Below are 24,070 nucleotides of genomic sequence, written 5' to 3'. Positions count from 1 at the left end.
CCACAGGCCAATGCTCTATCCACTGAGCCAAACCGGTTAGGGCAGCATTTAATTTTTAAAAAATGTATCTTTATTGTTGAAAGAACTACATATGCTCCTTCCTCCACCCCTTGCCTCCCTTTGACCCCCTGATTCTAGGTTTTAGACTGCAGATGGCGTCATCCTTCCCTTGGAAACCTTCCAGTGGCTGGCCACCTTGCTTCAAATAAGAGCCAAGATTCTCGGTGGCTGGTTTCAGTCCCTTTCACTGTCCCCTCACCTGCCACATTCTCATCACTCTGACTTTTTTCAGTTCCTGGATCGTTGTAAACTCTCACTTTAACACCTTTGCACATTGTGCTGACTCTGAGCAGAGCATCTTCCTCTTCTTCATTCAGTTAGCTCACCTTCTGGGGTCTTGGCTTGAATACCATCTCCCAAGATTCCCCAGTCTCTTGGATCTCTCCTGCCTGTTCTACCCTCTTAATGTTCCTTTAAAAAAATATTTTTAAACTGATTTTTTTCAGAGAGAGAGGAAGGGAGAGGGAGAGAGAGAGAGAGAAAGAGAGAGAGAGAGAAAGAGAGAGAGAGAGAGAGAGAGAGAGAGAGAGAGAGAGAGAGAGAGAGAGAGAAACATCCATCAAGAATGGAGCCCCCCTGGGTACAGGCCCTGTCCTGAACCAAACTGGTGAAGTAGTGCAGTGATCTGCAAACTCGTTAGTCAACAGAGCCAAATATCAACAGTACAACAATTGAAATTTCTTTTGAGAGCCAAAAACCGACTTCTGTGCATGGTCCACGAAGTTTCAATCGCACTGTATGTGTGTGCCTGCACGTGGTATTGTGTGGAAGAGCCACACTCAAGGGGCCAAAGAGCCGTATGTGGCTCGAGAGCCGCAGTTTGCTGACCATGGAACTAGTGTATGGGACAATGCTCAACCAACTGAGCCACACCTGCCAAGACTCTTTTAAGATTCTTTTTTTTTTTTTTTTAATATATTTTATTGATTTTGTACAGAGAGGAAGGGAGAGAGATAGAGAGTTAGAAACATCGATGAGAGAGAGTCATCGATCAGCTGCCTCTTGCACACCCCCCACTGGGGATATGCCCGAAACCAAGGTACATGCCCTTGACCAGAATCGAACCCGGGACCCTTCAGTCCCCAAGCCAACGCTCTATCCATTGAGCCAAACCGGTCTCGGCTCTTTTAAGATTCTTAATGCATTCTGTGATTTTCCTCTTAGTCCTTATGGTGTAAAAATTTGATTAATATCTCTCTTCTCCAGTTGAACATAAGCTCAAAGGGGCTGTGTATTTTATTCACCAATGTGTATGTGTATATAATTGACAGAGGTCTGACTTAGACTTAAGACTGAAGTGGAGCCAAAACCGGTTTGGCTCAGTGGATAGAGTGTTGGCCTGTGGACTGAAGGGTCCTGGGTTCGATTCCAGTTGGGGGCATGTACCTTGGTTGCAGGCACATCCCCAGTGGGGTTGTGCAGGGGGCAGCTGGTCGATGTTTCTCTCTCATCGATGTTTCTAGCTCTTTATCCCTCTCCCTTCCTCTCTGTAAAAAATCAATAAAATATATTTTAAAAAAAAGAAAAAACTGAAGTGGAAACTTTCATCTGGCTTCTTTGCTGAGTGAGTCTTAGTTGTCTGATAAATTGGGACTTTTCTTTTACAATCTTCTTCCTGAGTCCTGAGATGACAGACAGGGACAACTGAGCCACTTGTCCCAAGTAACATTTCTATAAAATTTACCACAACACAACTTTATTATGTGTCTGTCTTTTTTTTACCCACTTTTGATAGGGTCTAAAACACAAACTGCTACCCTAGCTGGGTTTTTTTTTTTTTTAATTATGTATTTATTTTAGAGACAGAAAAACATTGATTTGTTATTTCACTTATTTATGCATTCATTAATTGATTTTTGTATGTACCCTGACTAGGAATCTAACCTTGGTGTATTTGGATGACACTCTAACCAAATGATCTACCTGGATAGGACTCAAAAGTTTTCTCATCAAATATCCATGACAACCCTTTTAAGTTTTTCTAATTTTATAGGCAAGGGAGACACAAAAATACTAATTATTTTTCTCATAATACAACTAAATAAAGACCATATTATACAAATAGAATCTATGCTTATATCACACTTCACAAGGGTTATTAATTTACTTTTTCAGGCTCATTGACACTGGGAAGGGAACCACACAAAGCAGACCTCCAGTAATCACCACCACCATCATCTTACCATCATCTTTAATGTCTATTCCATGTTCCCTGTGTGCTATCTGCTGTGCCAAAAACTTCAGAGTTTTGTTCCTATTTATTCACAAGGACAAAAGTAGTGATTCAGAAATATTAAGTAACACAGAGACAGAGAGTGAATAAATAGTGGAGCCAGGATTCCAACTCAAGTCTAACTCCAAAATTATGTTATTTATCGGAAGTAGCCCCTACAAAATTATAATATATCCTGTACTCTTAAAACAAGAAAAGCATTCTGTGTTATAAAGTGAATCTCTGTGAATGTGGTTAGTGTTAGTTCCCCAGAGCCTTATGGTTTCTAAAATGTTTATAATCAGAGCCGAGGATGGGAGAAAAGCACTCCCAGTTTCCTCTCTTCTCCTCTCTGAACCTCGCTCTCACGTCCTGCCCGCCCTGTCCCCCTGCCGCCTGCTCCCCCCCGCCCCCCAGAGCAACTTCCACCATGTCCACCTCAGCGAGTTCCCACTTGAACAAAGGCATCAAGCAGATGTTCATGTCCCTGCCTCAGGGGAATAAAGTCCAAGCTATGTATATCTGGATTAACGGTACTGGAAAAGGACTGCGATGCAAGACCCGGATCTGGACAGTGAGCCCTACCCTAGCTGGTTTTGCTCAGTGGATAGAGCTTCTGCCTGTGGACTGAAGAGTCCCGGGTTCAATTCCAGTCAAGGGCATGCCGGAAGCAACCAATCAATGTCTCTCTCTCACATCGGTGTTTCTCTCTGTCTCTCCCTTTCCCTTCTACACTCTCTAAAAATCAATGGAGGAAAAATATCCTTGGGTAAGGATGAAAATAAACAAGTAAATAAAACACAAGCTGCCCAGAGGGGCAGAAACCTTACTGTGGGCACAGTGGGCAGAGGCCCTGCGTGAGCCACAGTGGTTGCTAGGGAAAGACAGGACGTTGACACAGAGTGAAAATGCAAGGTTGCAGATCCTGCCTGAGTGAGCGAGCTGGAAAGGGGAACTGGGTGATGAATGGGTGTGGGGGAGGGAAAGGGGGGTAGCAGTACTGGTGGCTTTATAATTTACTGCTTAGCTTCTGCTTTCAAGCATCTGCTGTGACCAGATGGTGTGCAGAGATCTCTCTGACCAACTGATCCAAGGAGAGTAACACCTTTCCAGTCTTTGTAAACTATAGGCTGTGTCTGGGGAAATAGCAGTAAACTGCCCTGAAGCAATTAGCACCTGTTCTCTCTCTCTCTCTCTCTCTCTCTCTCTCTCTCTCTCTCTCTCTCTCTCTCCTTAAATCTTATCTTTATTTAAAAAAATAAATTTATCTTTATGAATACTCTGGTCAAATGTTGATCTAGAATTTTCCCCAAATCCCCGAGGTTCCCTGCCTCTCCCCATCACCCCAAATCTAGCTATCCTGAAAGGTTTTCCAAATGTGTAATCAACTTTTCATATCCTTGGTGAGTATCCAGTTTGAAGAACAGTGCGTTAATGGGGGTTAAGAACTTGTACAGACTCCCTTCTCCCCATGCTGCCACGATGTCTGGAAATACTTTTATGATAAATAACATTATTTATTTAGTTGTATTAATAACAAATCATTATAAAAGTACAAATCTACACCCTTGCTTATAGCTTTTATACCACCACCAAATCGCACAGTTATAAATTAAACACCAAGAAAATGACAAAAGTTCACATAAAAATAATATCATTATTTAAAGTGACAGGCGATTTTTTGAATGAGATAAAATCACTTGCGACATGAACATGGTAGTGACAGGTACTGGGCAAGTTCTTTTGGGATGGGCATCCTGTATCACCATTTGCTGAGCTGTGACTTCACTCTCCCACAGTTTTTCTTGTCCTTATTTCTTCATTCCACCAAGATGTCATATGACTGTCCCTTGGTGCTACCATGTAGTTTCCTTATTGTGTGCTTCTGTTAATGTTTCCTTAGACAGTAACAACTTGGCATTTTGGTACCAACAAGAGCAAGTACAGACCTAGCCGGTTTGGCTCAGTGGATAGAGCATCGGCCTGTGGACTGAAGGGTCCCTGGTTCCATTCTTGACAAGGACACATGCCTGGGTTTTGAGGCTCAGTCCCGAGTAGGGGATGTGCAAGAGGAAGCCAATAAATGATTCTTTGTCATCATGGATGTTTCTATCCGTCTCCCTTCCTTTCTGAAATCAATAAAAATATATTTTAAAAAATAAATTTTAAAAAATAAAATCTTGGGGGGGAAAAGCAAGTTTAAATGGACCCATGGTACTGAAATTATGTTTAAAAGAACATACATATGATCTAGACCTGCACTGTTCAATATAGCAGCCACTAGCCACATGTGGCTATTGAGCATTTGAAATGTGACTAGTCCAAATTAAGCTGTAGATTTAAAATATCTTCACATAGCCCTAGCCAGTTTGGCTTAGTGGATTGACTGTTGGCCTGTGGACTGATGGGTCCCAGGTTTGATTCTGGTCAAGGGCATGTACCTTGGTTGCAGGCACATCCCCAGTAGGGGATGTGCAGGAGGCAGCTGATTGATGTTTCTCAATGTTTCTAACTATCCCTTTCCCTTCCTCTCTTTAAAAATCAATAAAATATATTTTAAAATAAAATGAAATACCCTCACATCATACGTTGATGACTTAGAATGAAAAAAAATTAAATATCTCATCAAAATTTTAAAAACTGATTCCTTGTTAAAAATCACATTATTTTCACCGAAACTGGTTTGGCTCAGTGGATAGAGTGTCGGTCTGTGGACTGAAAGGTCCTAGGTTCGATTCCGGTCAAGGGCATGTACATTGGTTGCAGGCATATCCCCAGTGGGGGGTGTGCAGGAGGTGGCTGGTCGATGTTTCTCTCTCATCAATGTTTCTGGCTCTCTATCCCTCTCCCTTTATCTCTGAAAAAATCAATAAAATCTATATTTTTAAAAATCACATTATTTTGGATATGTTTGAGTTAAATAAAATATATTATCAGGATTAATTTCACCTGGGATTTTGCTTGTGTTTATTTTTGCTATATATATATATATATGTATATATATATATATATATATATATAGCTTTATATATAATTATAATACTTATATTAAAATAAATATAAAATTACATATTATACTTCTATTAGACCACAGAGTCAGAAAGTGTGTACGACAAACAATATAAAACATTCTCATAGAGCCTGGCCAGTGCTGCTCAGTGGTTTAGCATCGACCCATGCATCAGGAGGTCCCGGTTTGATTCCTGGTCAAGGCAAATGCCCAGGTTTGTGGGCTCGATCCCCAGTAGGGGATGCCATTGATGATTCTCTCTCATTATTGATGTTTCTATCTCTATCCCCCTCTCCCTACCTCTCTCTGAAATCAATAAAAACATATTTTAAAAAATTCTCATAGAAAACACATATGCATCCAAGATGCATAAATTTAGTTTTCAGTGTAAACCAATGCTCTAGCATTTAATGGCTACATTTTTTTATATATGTATTTTTATTTTTTTATTTTTATTTTTAAAATATATTTTATTGATTTTTTCAGAGAGGAAGGGAGTAGAATAGAGAGTTAGAAATATCGATGAGAGCCGAAAACCGGTTTGGCTCAGTGGTAGAGCATCGGTCTGTGGACTGAAGGGTCCCAGGTTCAATTCCGGTCAAGGGCATGTACATTGGTTGCGGGCACATCCCCGGTAGGGGGTGTGCAAGAGGCAGCTGGTAGATGTTTCTCTCTCATCGAGGTTTCTAGCTCTCTATTTCTCTCCCTTCCTCTCTGTAAAAAAAAAACAAAACAATAAAAAATATATTTAAAAAAATAAAAAATAAAAAAAATTTATTAGATTAAAAAAAAGAAAGAAATATGGATGAGAGAGAATCATCTATCAGCTGCCTCTTGCACACCCCCTATTGGGGATGTGCCCACAACCAATGTACATGCCCTTGACCGGAATCGAACCCAGGACCTTTCAGTCCGAAGACCAACGCTCTCTCCACTGAGCCAAACCGGTTTCGGCTATGTATTTTTATTTTTAAAAATATGTCTTTATTGACTTCAGAGAGGAAGAGAGAGAAAGAAACATCAAAGATGACAGAGAATCACTCATTGGCTACCTCCTGCATGCCCCCTACTGGGGATCAAGCCTACAACCTGGGCTTGTGCCCTTGACCAGAATTGAATGCAGGACCCTTTAGTCCACAGGCTGATGCTCTATCCACTGAGCCAAACAAGCCAGAGTTACATTTTTTTCTTATAGGCCAAGGGTACAGAACCAACATAGGACTTTCCTTGTGGCTCTCACTCCAGTATCCTAGTGATATAATATCTCGGTGGTTTTTCCACATGGCTGTCTTGTAAAAGTGTTTGGGAAAGTATCCACCGACACTCTATCCACTGAGCCAAACCGGTTTCAGCATATCTTGCTTCTTCTTCTTCTTTTTTTTTTTTTTTTTTTAACAAAAAAGGAAAGTTAAGCAGAAACCGGGTTGGCTCAGTGGTAGAGCATCGGTCTGCGGACTGAAAGGTCCCAGGTTTGATTCCAGTCAAGGGCATGTACCTTGGTTGTGGGCACATCCCCGGTGGGGGGTGTGCATGAGGCAGCTAGTCAATGTTTCTCTCTCATCGACATTTCTAGCTCTCTATACCTCTCTCCTCCTCTCTGTAAAAAATCAATAAAATATATTTTAAAAAATAAAATAAAAAAGGAAAATTAAAAAAGAATATAAGTATTTGCTTACTAGAATAAAGTTGGAAATTTAGAAAAATAGAAGAGAACATAAACTACAAAGGACAGGAAGGCAATTCACATGTTGATGAAAAAAAGCAAATATTTGGTAAATAATTGTTTTCTGAGACATCTTTAACAATGGGACATAGAAAGGAAGTTGATTAGTGAACCCTGATAGGTTCTTTCCTGTCTGTCAGGCTTAATTCATATTAAACTATAGTTATATATGACAATAGGTTCCTTTCTGGAGCAGGTTCTCTCAAAATTCTTTTAGGGGAGTTGGGGTAAGGTTAAAGGTTCTTTCTGAGTCTTCTGTTCCTCGAAAATAACCCGCTTAAAATGATCAATATCTCAAAAGGCATATTTTGGGGGCCAGTGTAGACATGTTCTACAGAAAAAGAGTCACATTATTCTTTTTTTAAATTTTTAAAAATTAAATTATTATCTTTGTACATATACCACACATTATTGTTAATAGTGAAAATGTGGAAATGGAAATATCCACCAACAGATGGATGGATAAACGAAGTAAGGTATATTCATGCAATGGAATATTACTCATCTGTAAAGAGGAATGAAATGCTGGCACATACTACAACATAAAGATGCATCTTGGAAACCATTGTGCTAAGCAGAAGAAGCCAGTTATAAAAAGAGCACATGATTCCATGAATATCACATGTCCCGATTATGCAAATGTATATAAAAAGAAGGTGGACTAGTTGCAGCCAGGGCTTGAGACTAATGGGTACGGGTTTCTTCATGCGGTGACAAAAATATTCTAGAATAGTGTGGATGGTTGCACAGCTCCCTGAATATATATTTTAAAAGAGTGACTTTTATGCTCTATGCATTATACCTCAATAAAATGAAAACTTTTAGAGGCCCCCACGCTATCTAGGGAACTTAAACCAACAGCAACAAGCTGGGCCAAACACACAAGGCCAGCCGCTCTCCGCGGAACCAGGACCGCAATGTGACCACGCCTCCCAGGAAAGGAAGTCCTGGCCTGGGGGCTGGTGATTGGGTGATCTGCAAAGAGGGCGGGGCCGTGCGCCGCTTGGCTCGGGGCGGGGCGGGGCAGGGAGCAGGCTATTCTCGCGAGATTATGCTGGTTCCGCATTTCCTCTCCGCTAGGTGGGGGCGGCGGGTGAGGTGGGCACCGCGGCTCGTACCCGCTTACACTGGCCCGACCCCGGCTCGGAGCAGCGGCTGCCAGTCCTTCCGCTGTCGGCGGACCGAGGCCTCTCTGCTGCCTCCCAGCTCCCGAGCGAGCTCCGAGCCTCGACTGCGACAGGGGCCCGCGGCCCCTCCCCTCCCCTCTGAGGACAGAAGATGAGCTTCCTCTTGTGAGTGCGGCCGGGCCGAGGGCCCGGGGCGGAGGGCGGAGGGCGGAGGGCGGCTGAGGGGTGAGGGGCGCCTGAGGTGGGGGCCGGCCCTGGGGCCCGGGTGGTGGGCGCTTGGTTTGCTCCGGTTTGGGCTCACGGGAGAGGCTAAGAGGACGTGGGCCGAGGCAGGCGGAGATGAAAAGTCGACGCAGAGGAAGCGGAGCGGAGAGACTTGGGGAGTAGAAAGGCCCCGGGGCCGTAGCGCCTCCAAACTTTTCCGCCCGAGCGGCCCTGAGGGCGAGGGGGGGACCCGGGGGCGGAGCCCGGCCCCCCCCCTCCGCATCCCCCCACGGGCTCCCAGTTTCTCTCCAGTCTGGAGCCTTCTCCTGAGGATCCTTGCTGACTTAGCCTTTTCCTCCACCGTTTACATTACCGTCAGTATTGGGTTACCCCGGGGAAAAACGCCGCCCCAGGAAAACGGCGAGTGAGTGCTGCGGGGAGAGAAGCATTGCGCTATAGCATCTTGTTGATTACTCTCAGGTGGCTCCCTCTAACGTAGTACATTGCTTACGTGTGTGTTGTCTGAAGGAATAAATACCCATTTTTGGTTTCAGACATTACCCACATACTTGACGTTTTTATTTATTTTATTATTCTCTTTAAAATACATTTTATTAATTTTTCACAGAGAGGAAGGAAGAGGGATAGAGAGCTAGAAACATCCATGAGAGAGAAACATCGACCAGCTGCCTCCTGCACACCCCCCACCGGGGATGTGCCTGCAACCAACGTACATGCACTTGACCGGAATCGAACCTGGGACCTTTCAGTCCGCAGATCGACGCTCTATCCACTGAGCCAAACCGGTTTCAGCTTGACATTTTTATTAAAATTCAAAACTGCATGGTGTTTCATAACCAGCGTTAATCTAACTAGCTCCTTACCGTCAGAAATTTGGATTCATTTCGCTATTTATAAAATAGGACGACAGAGCATACCTTAGTCCGGTTCGCTTTCCCCTCTTGATTATTTTGTTAAGGGTCTAGTCGTCAAAAGTATGATTGTCAGGTCAAGAAATCTGTATGATTTAGATTTTAATGGCAGATTTCTGTATTGCTAGAACACTTTCTTCCATCCCTCCTCCTCTAGGTCTCTTTCATATGAGTTAATGTTTATTTAGTGGTTTGTTTGTGTGTGCACGTTGCTTAGTTGCTTTTGGATGTAAATGTGAGGCTTTGTATTTCTTCTGAACTTTGTTTTGTTGATGGATATTTGGGTTTCCACCTTTTGGGTTTTACGAATAATGCTATGAACTTTTACGTGCTGTACACATTTTTGTATCCGTGTGTTCATTTCTCCTGGGTATTATACCTGAGCCAGGAATGAGGTACATGGCAATTATGTTTAATCTTTTGGGTAACTGCCAAACTTTTTCAAAGCACTGCACCATTTTGCGTTTCCAACATTGATGTATGAGTCTCATTTTCCCCACTCTCGCTAGTATTGGTCTTTTTTTTTTTTTTTTTTTTTTTTTTATAACCACCCTAAGTGGGTGTGAAATGTGATTTTAATTTGCATTTCCCTAATGACTAAGAAGGTTCAGCATCCTTTCCTGTGCTTATTGGCCATTTGTATATTTTTGTTTGGAGAAATGTCTATTCAAATCTTCTGACCATTTTTAAAAAAATTAGTTTTATTATAGTTGACAACTTTTGGCCATTTTTTAAAATTGGGTTTTCTTTTAGTTTTTGAGTTGTAAGAATTCTTTATCTTTGATACAAGTCACTTATCACATCTATGATTTGCAGGTATTTTCTCCCATTTTGTGGATTCTTTTCACTATCTTGGGTGTCATATGAATCACAATTTAGATGATGATAATATTTGAATATTGAGCCATCATTCTATGCCTTCCAAATTTAGTTTTCTGTTATTCACAGCTTTCTAGATGTAAAAGGCAATTCCTTGTAATTTAGTACTTCCCTAATAAATGTAGGTGTTTACCACGTTGAAAAACTTTCCATATTTGAATTTGTGTTTTTATAATTCATTTAATGTCTTTGTGTGTGTTTTTAAAATCAATTTTACTTATTAATTTTATTTAAAATTCAAATTACTGGGGTAAAATGAAAGCCCACAGTTTATTCTTTTCTTTGTAGAAGTAATTAATCACCACTATCAATTTGATTTGTATCCTTTCCATACATTTACAAAATGGGCAATACTACATTTACATGGAGTATTGTGTTGTTCTTAACTACAACGCAATACTCCATGGCACAGATGTGTCATAGTTTGTTTATTAAATCTTCTAATTAGCCTTGTTGTGTTTTAGATCAGCGAGCTGGACAAGACACCTTAATCAGCCAATTAGTTAGGAATCATCTTTATTGAGCAGATTACCTCTGTCAAATTCTGAACAAACACAGGAGGGAGTATTTCCTTTTTATATGCTTTTAATTCTTTGTGTAAGACAGCTTGTAACCTTGAATACATATCGTATCTAACACCTGTCATATCTATACAGACAACTTATAACTTTGAGTACACATATCTCTATAGACACCTGTAATCTTGGATGAACAAACCACTTGGCAGAATATGTGAATTAATATCAGTTATCAGTGTATCAGCTCCTTTAGATGGCTGCTTGCAAGGTCAGACAGTTAAGTTTATCTTTTCTATTATTCAAGCTAAAAAGAAAGTTGTATTTTATAGAATAAGATACTATCTAAAAATAGTAGAGTAGTTCAAACAGCAGTTTTAAACAGCAGTTTTCCAAAGGAGGGATCACCATGCTTCAGCCTTAGGATTGTTTCCAGATTTTTCACTATTAAAAACGCATCCTTACATATCTATCTAAGAGAGATACTTAGTGGAAGGGATAGATTGAGGAACATTTCAGTGTTAACATATACAGTACTGCCATGTTGCCCTCCCAAAAACACTTTGCCCTCTCACCAATGCTGTATTAAAGCACTAATTTGTCTATACCACACTTAAGGTAATTGTTTTCACTTTTGACACTCAGTTTAAGGAAATATTTTAATTAAATAGTTTTTCAGATGTTCTTTGGTCATCGTAGTTTTCCTTCTGAATCTGTCTCCTTAGCCCATTTCTCTAAAGGAACGGTTTCTTACCTTTTTCTTAACAGATTATGGAAGCCCATTATTAATCCAGTTTATCTTTTGTAATCCATATTGCAAGTACTTTTTTTGGTTACTTGTCTTCTTGCTCTGTTACTGAAGTTTTAATTATTATAATTTGAAACTCATCCATTTAAGGTTTCTGGGGTTTTTTGTGATATGTTTGGAAGACCTTCCTTGTGGATGGTGTGAGATAGGAATAAAAATGTATTTCCCCCACAATAATTAGTTTACTTTTACTTTTTCTGCTTAAAACTTCAAAAAATGTGTTGCTTCCCCTATGGTTTACTTTGATGGCATCCCAAATATATATAGAAACTTTTTCTGTTTTTGTTTGTTTTTTTAGCTATTAGACCCTTAGGGCCGCTTCCCTTGCAGCACCATTTTGGGTAGGTGGAAATTGAGGCCAAAAGGAGGTTAGGTTTCTTTTCTTTCTTCTTTTTTTTTTTAAATATATTTTATTGATTTTTTACAGAGAGGAAGGGAGAGAGACAGAGCTAGAAACGTCGATGAGAGAGTAACATCGACCATCCGCCTCCTGCACACCCCCCACCGGGGATGTGCCCGCAACCAAGGTACATGCCCTTGACGGGAATCGAACCCGGGACCTTTCAGTCCGCAGACTGACGCTCTACCACTGAGCCAAACCGGTTTCAGCAAGGTTAGGTTTCTTAAGCACCCACAGAGATAGTGGCAGATCAAGGACTAGTATTCAGGTTTTTTCTTTTTTTGTTCAAGTGCCTTTTCTATTACACCAGACTGCTTCAGGAGGCATAGTTAAATTGCTTTCTGTGTGACATTGTGCTGCTAATACTGTTTCTACATGAGAAAAAAAAAAATAATGCATTCTTTTATTGTGATCATCACCCCCTACCCCCAAATCCTGGCACTTTTCAGGGATTGTTTTTTTATTTATTTCACAGTTTATATTATGCCATTAAAATTCTGCCTCTTTCTAGTCCTAAAAATGTATATACTTTTTCTTTTAACCTAACAGCAGCAGCCGCTCTTCTAAAACATTCAAACCAAAGAAAAATATCCCTGAAGGGTCTCATCAATATGAACTCTTAAAACATGCAGAAGCAACTCTAGGAAGTGGGAATCTGAGACAAGCTGTTATGTTGCCAGAGGGAGAGGATCTCAATGAATGGATTGCTGTTAACAGTAAGTTTTTAATAACATTCTACTTTGCTGGTTTATAGGAATGCTTTGCTAAAATATTTTTGTTAATGAGTTTTATTTTACAGCTATGTGTAGGTTGTAATATAATAGACTATCTGTAAAGAAACACATAAATGCATATATAATAAAAGAGTAAAATGCATATATAATAAAAGAGTAATATACACATCAGTCAATCAGAGTGAGTATGCAAATAAACCCAACCAAGATGGCTACAGCCACAGAGAGCAGTAGAGAGGTTTGGGTTTCCCCAGCAACAGAGGAAGCCAAGCTTTCTGCCTGCCCTTGCTGGCCTAGACCTCCACTCGAGGCTACAAAGTTTCAATTATAAAAGGTAAACAAATCCAAACAGAAATGGCTGCAGGCCACTGAGCGAGCAGGAGGCTTGGCTCCACTCCAGACTACAAAGTTTCAATTGTAGAAGGTAAGTAAATTCCAGGTACCAGGGCCTCCCCTTGGGTCGCCAGAAGAAGTGACCGGCCTGCAAACCACCACAGGCCCCTTGTCCAGGCTGCCCCATGCCCCAAGGGAAGCCCCACTCTGATCCAGGACACTCTTCAGGGAAAACCAGTTGGCCCCCACCCATGCACCAGGCCTCTATCCTATCTAATAAAATAGTAATATGCAGATTGACCATCACTCCAACACACAAGATGGTTGCCACCATGTGGTCAAAGATCCTGCCCCCTTGTGGACACAAGATGGTCACCACAGGATGGCCAGCAGAGGAGGGCAGTTGGAAGAGATCAACCCTGCAGGGGAGGACAGTTAGGGGTGACCAGGCCGGCAGAGGAGGGAAGTTGGGGGCAAAAAGGCTGTCAGGGCAGCAGTTATACATCAATCAGGCTGGCAGGGGAGTGGTTAGGAGGTGATCCAGCTGGCAGGCAGAGCTGTTAGGGGCAATCAGGAAGGCAGGCAGGCAGGCAGGCAGGCAGGGGAGCAGTTGGGAGCCAGCAGTCCTGGATTGTGAGAGGGATGTTCAACTGCTGGTCTAAACAGGCAGTTGGACATCCCTCGAGGGGTCCCAGATTGGAGAGGGTGCAGGCTGGGCTGAGGGACACACCCACCACCACCCCCATCCCCGGGCCTCTAGTAAATACATATAAATTAAAAACTGTAGTGTTCTCTTCAGAGTACTTGGTTGTAGCTTTTGTGGTTGAGAAAAGAGACCTAAGAAGGAATGAGTGCTTGGGAGAATGCAGCTGAGTTAACTTAGGTAAAAGATTGATAAATGCAAAGATTCTACTTGTGGTGGACCGTGACTTTGTAGGGAATCCCATCTGTATAATTGTGTTCCCAATCCTAGCAGCTCTAATTTGCCTACTATGTATACAGAAAAGCCAATTGCTATTTAAAGCTTTTATCACTTATTTGTTGTGACTTGAGTAGTCATAGGAAATTTGAGAGTTTGGGGGGAAATGGTGGAATCTATAAGCTGAAAGTCACTCTTGGAATTCAAGAAAGTGAGGGCATGACATGGAAGATTATGCTGATCAGGACTAGAGATTTGAATATTAAGGTTATATCTGCCGAGACCTGTTTGGCTCAGTGGATAGAGCGTCGGCTTAGGGACTGAAAGGTCCCGGGTTCGATTCCGGTCAAGGGCATGTACCTTGGTTGTGGGCACCTTCCCAGTAGGGGGTGTGCAAGAGGCAGCTGATCCATGATTCTCTCTCATTGATGTTTCTAACTCTCTATCTCTCTCTCTTCCTCTCTGTATAAAAAATCAATAAAATATATTTAAAAAAAATGAATATTAAGGTTATATCACTTCTGAGATAAGATCAGCTCTGGGTGATAAGCTTTAAGTCTATTAAAAATTTCCGATGTTTTAGGAATTTGGGAACACAACTATACAGATGGATTTCCTTGTGCTCAGTGGTTGAGTATCAACCTATGAACCAGGAGGTCATGGTTTAATTCCTGGACAGGGATTGGGAACACAACTATATAGATGGGTTCCCTGTGTTCAGTGGTTGGGTGTCAACCTATGAACTAGGAGGTCATGGCTCAATTCCTGGTCAGGGTACATGCTCTGGTTGTGCGTTTGATCCCCAATGTGGGGTGTGCAGGAGGTAGCTAGCTGATCAGTGATTCTCTCTCATCATTGATATTTCTATCTTTCTCCCTTTCTCCCTGAAATCAATAAAAATATATTAAAAATAAGTAAATAAATTATTTAATGGAAAATTTCAAACATACAAAAGTAAAGAAACTAGCATGGTGAATTCCCGGGTAACCGTTATCCAGCTTTAACAATGATCAGATCATGGCCAATTCATGACTCTTCTGTGTATCTCACCGTGATTATTATTATTATTTTTTAAAAAAATATATTTTATTGATTTTTGTACAGAGAGAAAGGGAGAGAGATAGAGAGTTCGAAACATCAATGAGAAAGAGTCATCGATCAGCTGCCTCTTGCACACCCCCTACTGGGGATATGCCCGCAACCAAGGTACATGCCCTTGACCAGAATCGAACCCGGGACCTTTCAGTCCCCAAGCCGACGCTCTATCCATTGAGCCAAACCAGTCCCAGCATCACCGTGATTATTTTGAAGTAAATCCCAGACATATTATTTCATCTATAAAGATTTCAATATCTCTAAAAGACAACTCTCTTTTTAAAGATAATGACAATACCACCATTCCTTTATGGTATCAAATATGCAATCAGTGCTCACATTTCTATTGATTGTCCTATAAATGTTTCTTTAAAAAAAAAGTATGATTGCCCTGGCCAGTGTCACTCAGCTGGTTGGGTGTTATTCCATGTACCAAAAGTTTGCCAGTACTATTCTCAGCCCCAGGTTGTGGGCTCAGTCCCCAGTAGGGGGCATGCAGAAGACCACTGATCAATCTTTCTCTCCTCCCTCTCCCCTCTCCCCTCTCCCCTCTCCCCTCTCCCCTCTCCCCTCTCCTCTCTCCCCTCTCCTCTCTCCTCTCCTCTCCTCTTCCCTTCTCTCCTCTCTCCTCCTCTTTCCCTCTCCCTCCCTTCCTCTCTTTCTAAAATCAATTTAAAAAATATATTTACAAAAAATGTATAGCTGGCAGACCGAATGGTCCCAGAAAGGTATATACCTCAGTTGCAGGTTCCTCTCCAGCCTGAACCCCAGCCTAGTCCCTCAGCCTGCCTGGCCTGATGTGTTTCTTTCACATCAATATTTCTCTCTGTCTTTTCCTCTCTCTCCCACTCTCTCTGAAAAATCAATGGAAAAATATCCTTGGGTGAGGATTAAAATAAATAAGTAAATAATAATAATAATAAAAAAAAATGTATGGTTGGTTTAAATTAGGATCCAGGAAGGCCCGTTTTTTTTCCTTCTTTTTTAAAATTTTAAAAATACATTTATTGGGGTCACAGTTAATAAAATTATATAGAGATGTTTTACACTTTTATACACTTTTATAATACATCATGTGTATATTGCCTTGTGTACTCACCACTCAAAAGTCAGATCTCCTTCTGAAATCATACATTTGACCCCTGGTGGTCATTGCACATCGTAGCTACTGGTCAGATGGTCACTTAGGCTTTTATATCTGTCTTCTATGTGCATAAAAGGCTAATATGCGAAGTGTCCCCTCGGGAGTTTGACCAGGAGACTGGGAGTTTGCTCACTATGACGTGCATTGACCACCAGGGGGAGGTGTGGCCCGAAGGAAGGTCCTGGCCAGTGGCTGGCAGCTGGGGAAGGAAGGCCCTGGCCGGCAGCCAGGGAAGGAAGGCCCCGATTGGCGTTGATCCCCCGCCGGGCCTAAGGACCCTACCCTTACATGACTTTCGTGCACTGGGCTTCTAGTATATAGATAGATGAGTGAAATCATATGGTTCTTGACTTTTTCCATCGGACTGACTTTGCTTAGCATGATATTCACAAGATCCATCCATATTGTTGTAAATGGCAATATTTTATCTTTTCTTATGGCTGAGTAGTATTCCATTGTATATATGTACATGTTTCCCCTCTTTATAGTCTTTTCTCTTTTGCTGTTTTGTTGTTCTTAAAGACATTAGTTCATTTGTTCTCCACAGTGTGAATTTTACTGATCATCCCAAGACACCAATTATGTTCTGTTCCTCCTTTTATTTCCTGTAACTGTTAGATCTAGAGCAACACTGTCCAGTAGTACTTCCTGTGATGATGTAAGTGTTCTATATCTGCACTGTGGCCACTTGAAATGTGGCTAATGTGACTAAAACTGAATCTTAAATTTCACTTAATTTAATGTAAGTGGCTACCATGTTAGCACAGATTTGGAGCTTGGATTAGTCAGACTTGATTTTGTTTGTAAGGGTACTTTATAGATGCTAATTTTATCTAATAAAGAGGAAATATGCTAATTGATCCTCATGCTGTTGCAAAGATGTTGGCGCCCCCAGACACAAGATGGCGGTGCCCAGTCCCCTCTGCCCCTCTGGGGTGGCAGGCATGGCAGTGCTGGGCCTGCCCCACGCGCCTGCCTCCAGAGTCTCCCAGTCCCATAATCCCCCAGCCGACCAGGGGTGGCCCTAGGCGCAGGCAAGCCTCAGATGGTGACTGCCCAGCCGCCCAGAGCCTATCTGAGGTCAGGTAGCCAGGGTCGGCCAAGGCTTGTGCTGCTGGCAGTGGCAGCAGCAGAGGTGTGGTGGGGCGTCGCCTTTCCCTGGTCGCCAGGTCGCCTCCTGACCCTGAGGGCTTCCGGACTATGAGAGGGGGGCATGCTGGGCTGAGGGCCCCTTCCTCCAGTGCATGAATTTTCATGCACCGGGCCTCTAGTGCTACTATATGCTTTTAATGATTTAGTGACTTCCATAGTTTTTAGTTGCCTTTATGTGGTATATTATTAATCAGCTGTTGATAACTGTTGTCTTGATCAGCACATCTGATAGAAATATAATGTAAGATCCAAATTTAATATAAAATTTTCTAATAGCCACATAAGAAAAATGTTGCTTTTTTTTCAACTCTCTTAAAAAGCCATTATTTATATCACTAAGAGAAAAAAACAAGGTGCAGCCCTGGCCAGGTAGCTCAGTTGGTTAGAGCATCATTCTGAAATGCCAGGGTTGCAGGTTCAATCCCCAGTCAGGTCACATACAAGAATCAACCAATGAATGCATAAATAGGTGTTCCTCTCTCTTTTTTTAAAAAAAATATATTTTATTGATATTTTACAGAGAGGAAGAAAGAGGGATAGAGAGTTAGAAACATCGATAAGAGAGAAACATCTGATCAGCTTGCACACCCTCCACTGGGGATGTTCCCGCAACCAAGGCACATGCCCTTGACCAGAATCGAACCTGTGACCTTTCAGTCCGCAGGCTGACACTCTATCCACTGAGCCAAACCGGTTTCAGCAATTTCTCTCTTTTTTTCTAATAACAAACTTCTCTCTGACAATAAACTAATTGCTAAAATTCTGCGGCAGAGCAAAAAATTTATTTTTGCCTGACCAAAAACAAAACAAAACAAAAAAAATAGGTGTAATTTTGAGTCATTCACACCAGACAGCTATTGAGTTGACTATTGTCATTTTTTAATTTTATAATTTAAGGGGAAAAAAGGTCAGTGCCCCTGACTAGTCAGGTATTGCATGTTTTAAAATTTCTTGCAGCACACTGGTTTGAAAATTGCTGCTTTAGACTTATAAACTAAACTAGCATACCATCTGAGCATACTTTTGTTTTGAATGAATATTGAGTGCCTAAGTATTGCTTTCTTAGAAACATGACTAAAAGTAAGGTTTGTAAGTGAGGGAGTTTTGTACAAACTTCCTTAAATATGTTTTTAAGAAACTTGAAAAAACCCAAGTGGATTTTTAGGTACTGCTTTAGACAGGGAAAGAAACCATTTTTAAAAAACTTGAGTGGTTTTAAGGCTTATGTGGTTTGCTTTGTACAGAGGGTAATATGCTTCACTCAGTTGTTTCACTCTCCTTCCTGTTCCATTTTTTTTTTCTTTGCAGATCTAGCTGAAGCTCCTTGACAAGTACTCCCTGACGACTTCAACTCTTTAATATGTTACCTTTTCTCTGAACTCTCACAGTTATTGTTGGCCTTTGTATAACTATCTTCTTCTTCTTTTTTTTTTTAAATATATTTTATTGATTTTGTACAGAGAGGAAGGGAGAGAGATAGAGAGTTAGAGACATCGATGAGAGAGAGTCATCGATCAGCTGCCTCTTGCACACCCCCTACTGGGGATGTGCCCGCAACCAAGGTATATACATGCCCTTGACCGGAATCGAACCCGGGACCTTTCAGTCCCCAAGCCAACGCTCTATCCACTGAGCCAAACCGGTCTCGGCACTAACTATCTTCTTATATTGTATTATTCATCTCTTGTAAATTTGCCCCTTCTGGGAGAATTCAGGGTAAGGGACATTGTCCTGTGTATTTTTTTTTTTAATGTCTTCAATATGTATAGCCTCAATTTTTAAGAAATATATATTTTTATTTATTTCAGAGAGGAAGGGAGAGGGAGAGAGATAGAAACATCAATGATGAGAGAGAATTATTGATCGACTGCCTCCTGCATGGCTCCTCCTGGGGATCAAGCCCACAGCCCTTGTGCCCTTGACTGAATCGAACCTGGGACCCTTCAGTCTTCAGGCCGATACTCTTATCTACTTAGCCAAACCAGCTAGAGCTAGCCTCAAATTTGTTATGATGAATTGGACTTTTTTAATGACTGTTCATAACTGCCAGTACACCTCCCTTACAGTGTATTTCATAATACTCTTCTGATGCAAATGATAATTGTCTGGTCCAGCTGAATAGAAGCTATGTTTTTTTTCATTCCCTTGGATGTATAGTCACCATTAAGTTAGAATTATCTCTGATTTTTATTTTTCTGCTGTTACATGCTGGTTAAAAGCTTAGTATATTAAAAATGAATGTAAATTAAAAGTTAACTTTACTTAGGTGTGACAACTTACAAAGGAAAGAGAATTTACAGTATCCTTGGATCGTTGAATTTCCCAAGGATTCAGCCAAGAATTTGTCTACTTTTCTTTCATCTGAGAGGTCTGATGGTGGTGTGTTTACATAGATATTTTAACACAATTCTGTTATATTTCTAGCTGTGGATTTCTTCAATCAGATCAACATGTTATATGGAACTATTACAGAATTCTGCACTGAAGCAAGCTGTCCAGTCATGTCTGCAGGTCCAAGGTACATATTACTGCATTTTATATAGGAGTACTAAGTAAAGGTAATCACTAGTTGATAGAAATGAAATAATGAAGACTTTTTTCTTAGCTCTGTAAAAGCAGTTCGATTTTATGGATTCTTGAATACTTACCTATAAGCTTTTAGTTATTAAATACTTTGGCATTTGGTACTTAGTGCTTGATTTTGTAATTGCATTAAAGTAAGGAGTTGTAAAAGGAAAAGAAATTTAGAACTCTGTTAACATTATGATTTTTTAAATTAGTTCTTGAAATCGAATTTTTAGTTAACTTTTTAATATTTGATTCCTTTTTCTGTGCTTATTTAGTGTTAATTACTTCAAACTGTGCTGTGTTATTTGGCTTAAAGATGCTAGATTTTTTAAAAATTGACTATAATAAATTTCAAGAAATACTGAGAAAGAGATGGAACTCTGTTATCAAAGTTTGATGGTGTGTGATTTAGGTGTTTCCTTCTAGTCTTTTCTAGATAGTATGAATTTATGTCATGGTAGTTGGTGTCAAGGTATTTATTCACCTCTTGGGGGGAAAAATTGTCTTTTCTGAATTTTCTACAGGTGTAAAGGATAGATCCCCAGGCAGTTGGTAATCCTATCTTCTATACTAATAAAAGCCCTCACCCTGTCACAATCCATCACCAGGGTGGGCGGGGCTTGGCACCGCGTGTGCACGTGGGGGTGGTTCCCGCCTGCACACACCTGCTGTGGAGGCGGGAACCCGGCTCCGGCCTACCTCTTTGCGGCAATCCATCAAGGAGCCCTGATGGGTGGGCGGGGCCTACCTCTTTGGGGCTATTGATCACAGGGCTCCCGCACTGTGAGAGGGCACAGGCCAGGCTAGGGGACTCTCTCCCCCTCCCTGAGTGCACGAATTTTGTGTACTGGGCCACTAGTTTTTATTATGGTATTTTAGGAATATCTTTAAAAAATACATTTTTATTGACTTCAGAAAGGAAGGGAGAGGGAGAGAGGGAGAGAGAGAAACATCAATGATGAGAGAGACTCATTGATTGGCTGCCTCCTGCACGATCCCTACAGGGGATTGAGCCCACAACCCGAGCATGTGACCTTAACCAAATAAAATCTGGGACCCTTCAGTCCACAGGCTCTATCCATTGAGCCAAACCAGCTAGTGCTAAGGATGTTTTTATTTTGTGTTGTTTTAAGTTTTAATTCTCAAGCATCCTTAAATTTAAATAAGAAAATTAAACTATCTATGGCTAAATACTTTATATAGTGAAGTTTCCTGTAAGTCTTTTAATCATTCTAGTTAAGCACACCATCTGAGCATACTTTGTTCTGAATGAATATTGAGTGCCTAAGTATTGCTTTCTAAGAAACATGACTAACTTACACCCTTTCCAAAAAACGGGGTTTTATAATGTTTTTAAAAAATGTTTTTATTGCCCTAATCGGTTTAGCTCAGTGGATAGAGTGTCGGCCTGGGGACTGATGGGTCCCAGGTTCGATTCTGATCAAGGGCATGTGCCTTGGTGTGCAGGAGGCAGCTGATCAATGTTTCTCTCACATTGATGTTTCTAACTCTATCCCTCTCTCTTCCACTCTGTAAAAAATCAATAAAAAATATTTTTAAAAATGTTTTTATTGATTTCAGAGAGGAAGGGGTATGGAAAGAAAGATGAACATCAGTGATGAGAAAGAATCATCCATTAGCTGCCTCTTGCATCTACCCACTGGGGATCAAGCCCACAACCCAGGCATGTGCCCTGAATCAACCATGACCTCCTGGTTCATAGGGCAACACTCAACCACTGAGCCATACTGGCTGGGAAGGGTTTTATGATCTTAACTCTATTGGTGATAACTTGGTGGCCAAGGAACTCAGAATGTGGTGATCCATCAGTCCCTTCCCCAGTCCTCACAGACAGAAATACAGTTCATTTATCTTTCCTAAGGCTATGCTAGAAAATATCCATTCTGGCACTGCCAGCTGCCACATTATCTTCTCTTTTTCTTCTAACTATAACCATCACTTTTCAAAATAATTCAATGGGAAGCTCTCAGTAATCTTAAGTAGAAGTTTAGGTAATTTACTAAAGATATGTTGACAAAATGTGAATCTACTTTGATTATAAGTTGCACATTTGTTAATGTGAAAACTATGAATAAAACCTTTCTCTTCAGATATGAATATCATTGGGCAGATGGTACTAATATTAAAAAGCCAATCAAATGTTCTGCACCAAAATACATTGACTATTTGATGACTTGGGTTCAGGACCAACTTGATGATGAAACCCTTTTTCCTTCTAAAATTGGTGAGTTAATGTTGTAGAACTGCTTTTCTTTTTAAATGATAAATGTGTGCTTTTTAACGCTCTATTTTTTAAAAATGTAACAGACTGTCAAAATTTATCTACAAAAGATTATAAATGTATATTCCTTTCAGAGATGTTTGTGTCTGCCTGTGTTTCTTCACCAATACTGGTTGTTAGTCACTGAAAAAAAAAATTTCTAATTTAGGTAAATAAGTTAGTTTTAAGGTACATTTTTAAGCTGTTTATGAGATTGAGCATTTTTTTCTTGTATTGATCATTCTGTTTTCTCTTTATATTCTTTGTTCATTTATTTATATGTTAAGGATATTAGCTTTTTGTCATAAATGTTGTATGTATTTTTCCCTAGGTTGCCTTTTGTCTTACTGTGTTCATCAAGTGATTTGGCTATATATAACTTTATTTTGTCTTATTAATTTTTTCTTTAATGATGTCTGGGTCTTAATCAATGATTAGAAAGGTTTTCCCTACTTCACTATTATAAAAATATTTATCCATGTTTTCACTTAGTGCTTTTATAGTTTTGTTTTTACATTTAAATTTTTGTTCTGTCAGGAATTTTTTTCTCATTGTTTCCTTCATTTTTTCCTCACTTATAATGGTAGTCAGTTTGTCCAGTACTATTAATCAAATACATGTGTCTTTTCTTCCCTGATCATCAAATTGTCACATATTTTGGAGTCTTTTAATCTCTTTATCTGTTCCTGTAGAAATTCCATACTGTGTTAATTAACCATGGGCATATATCTTTGAGCATCTTATAGGGCTGGTCTCTCTTCCTTGCTCTTCTTTTTCAGAATATTCACGACTATTCTGGGATATTTGTTCTTCCAAAGAACTTAGAATCATTTTGTCAAGGTAAAAAAAAAATATGTCTTTGTGAGATTTTTATTATTTTATTCAATTTGTAGATTAATATAGGGATTCTTGTTCTCTTGACAATCCTGTACCTTCCTATCCTAGAATAAGGTATATTTCTTCATTTACTCATGTCTTTTATTTGCTATATCCTCTTATAAAATTCTATAGTTTATGCTAATCCTTCAAGTTTCTTAAGTTTATTCCTAGGCATTTAATTTTTTTAAAATTAATATTTGGTTTCCAGTGGTTAGTGTTTAATATATAGAAAATCTGTTGATTTTTATATAAATTTTATCATTGACCACCAGATTTTGATTATTCCTGTTGTTTTGGGTTGTTTTTCTTGAGTTTTTAAAAGTATACAATTATATCATACTAATGGTAATTTTGCCTTTTTCTGATAATGTATATTTCTTAACTCTTACCTAATTGTACTTACCAACTAGTACTTCCAGTGCTGATTAATGGTGATGATGGCAGACATCCTTTTCTTGTTTCCTTTTATGAGTGTCTAATATTTTAGCATTAAGCAAGAATCTTGCTTTTGGTTACAGGTGTGTGAATTGTGTTGCTAATGACCATCAAATTTTCTCCATTTTTTTTTTTTTTTTTAATGTTCTCCTAGAAGAGGATTTTTATTTGCTAATATTTTGATTAAGGTTTTGGAATTGGATTTATGAATGAGATTGATTCTTGACATTTTCAGGGTAAAGGTGTCTTATGAACATGTTGGATTCTGTCTTGTTTGTTAAGGCTGTTATAATAATAAAAATGCCAGGAAGTGGATGGCACATAAACAAGAGAAATTTATTTCTCAAAGTTTAAAGGCTGAAAGTCTGAGGTCAGGTGCCAGCATGGCTGGGCTCTGGTGAAAGCCCACTTCAGACTGCGGACTTCTCACCTAGTCCCCCATAGTGGAAGGGCAGCTCTCAAGCCTCTTTATAAGGCCATTCATCCCACCCACGAAAGGCTGGCCCTCGTGACCCAATCACCTCTCCAAAGCTCCACCTGCTAACGCCAGCAACTAGAGCCGTGGTCGGCAAACTGCGGTTCTCGAGCCACATGCGGCTCTTTGGCCCCTTGACTGTGGCTCTTCCACAAAATACCACGGCCTAGGTGAGTCTATTGTGA

At 40.3% G+C, this 24,070-nt stretch overlaps 1 protein-coding gene across 2 annotated transcripts in view; it reads left to right on the top strand.

The window, feature by feature from the left end:
* The first annotated feature begins 8,054 nt into the window (after positions 1-8,054).
* Positions 8,055-24,070, top strand: part of MOB1A (MOB kinase activator 1A) — a 24,707-nt gene continuing 8,691 nt past the window's right edge. Inside the window, exons 1-4 of one of the 2 annotated variants that reach the window (XM_084900864.1) lie at positions 8,055-8,297; positions 12,423-12,586; positions 19,672-19,765; positions 21,927-22,060. In XM_084900864.1, the coding sequence (XP_084756990.1) occupies positions 8,284-8,297; positions 12,423-12,586; positions 19,672-19,765; positions 21,927-22,060 (406 nt within the window). In that variant the 5' untranslated portion in view covers positions 8,055-8,283. Of the gene's footprint in view, positions 8,298-12,419; positions 12,587-19,671; positions 19,766-21,926; positions 22,061-24,070 lie in introns of both variants that reach the window. The other variant, XM_084900863.1, reaches the window with a different exon arrangement.

Source organism: Pipistrellus hanaki (genome assembly GCF_964339955.1).
Source record: "Pipistrellus hanaki genome assembly, chromosome: 12".
Taxonomy (NCBI): Eukaryota; Metazoa; Chordata; class Mammalia; order Chiroptera; family Vespertilionidae; genus Pipistrellus; species Pipistrellus hanaki.
The sequence above is the reverse complement of the archived record's forward strand: the minus strand, read 5'-3'. Positions and strand labels throughout refer to the sequence as shown.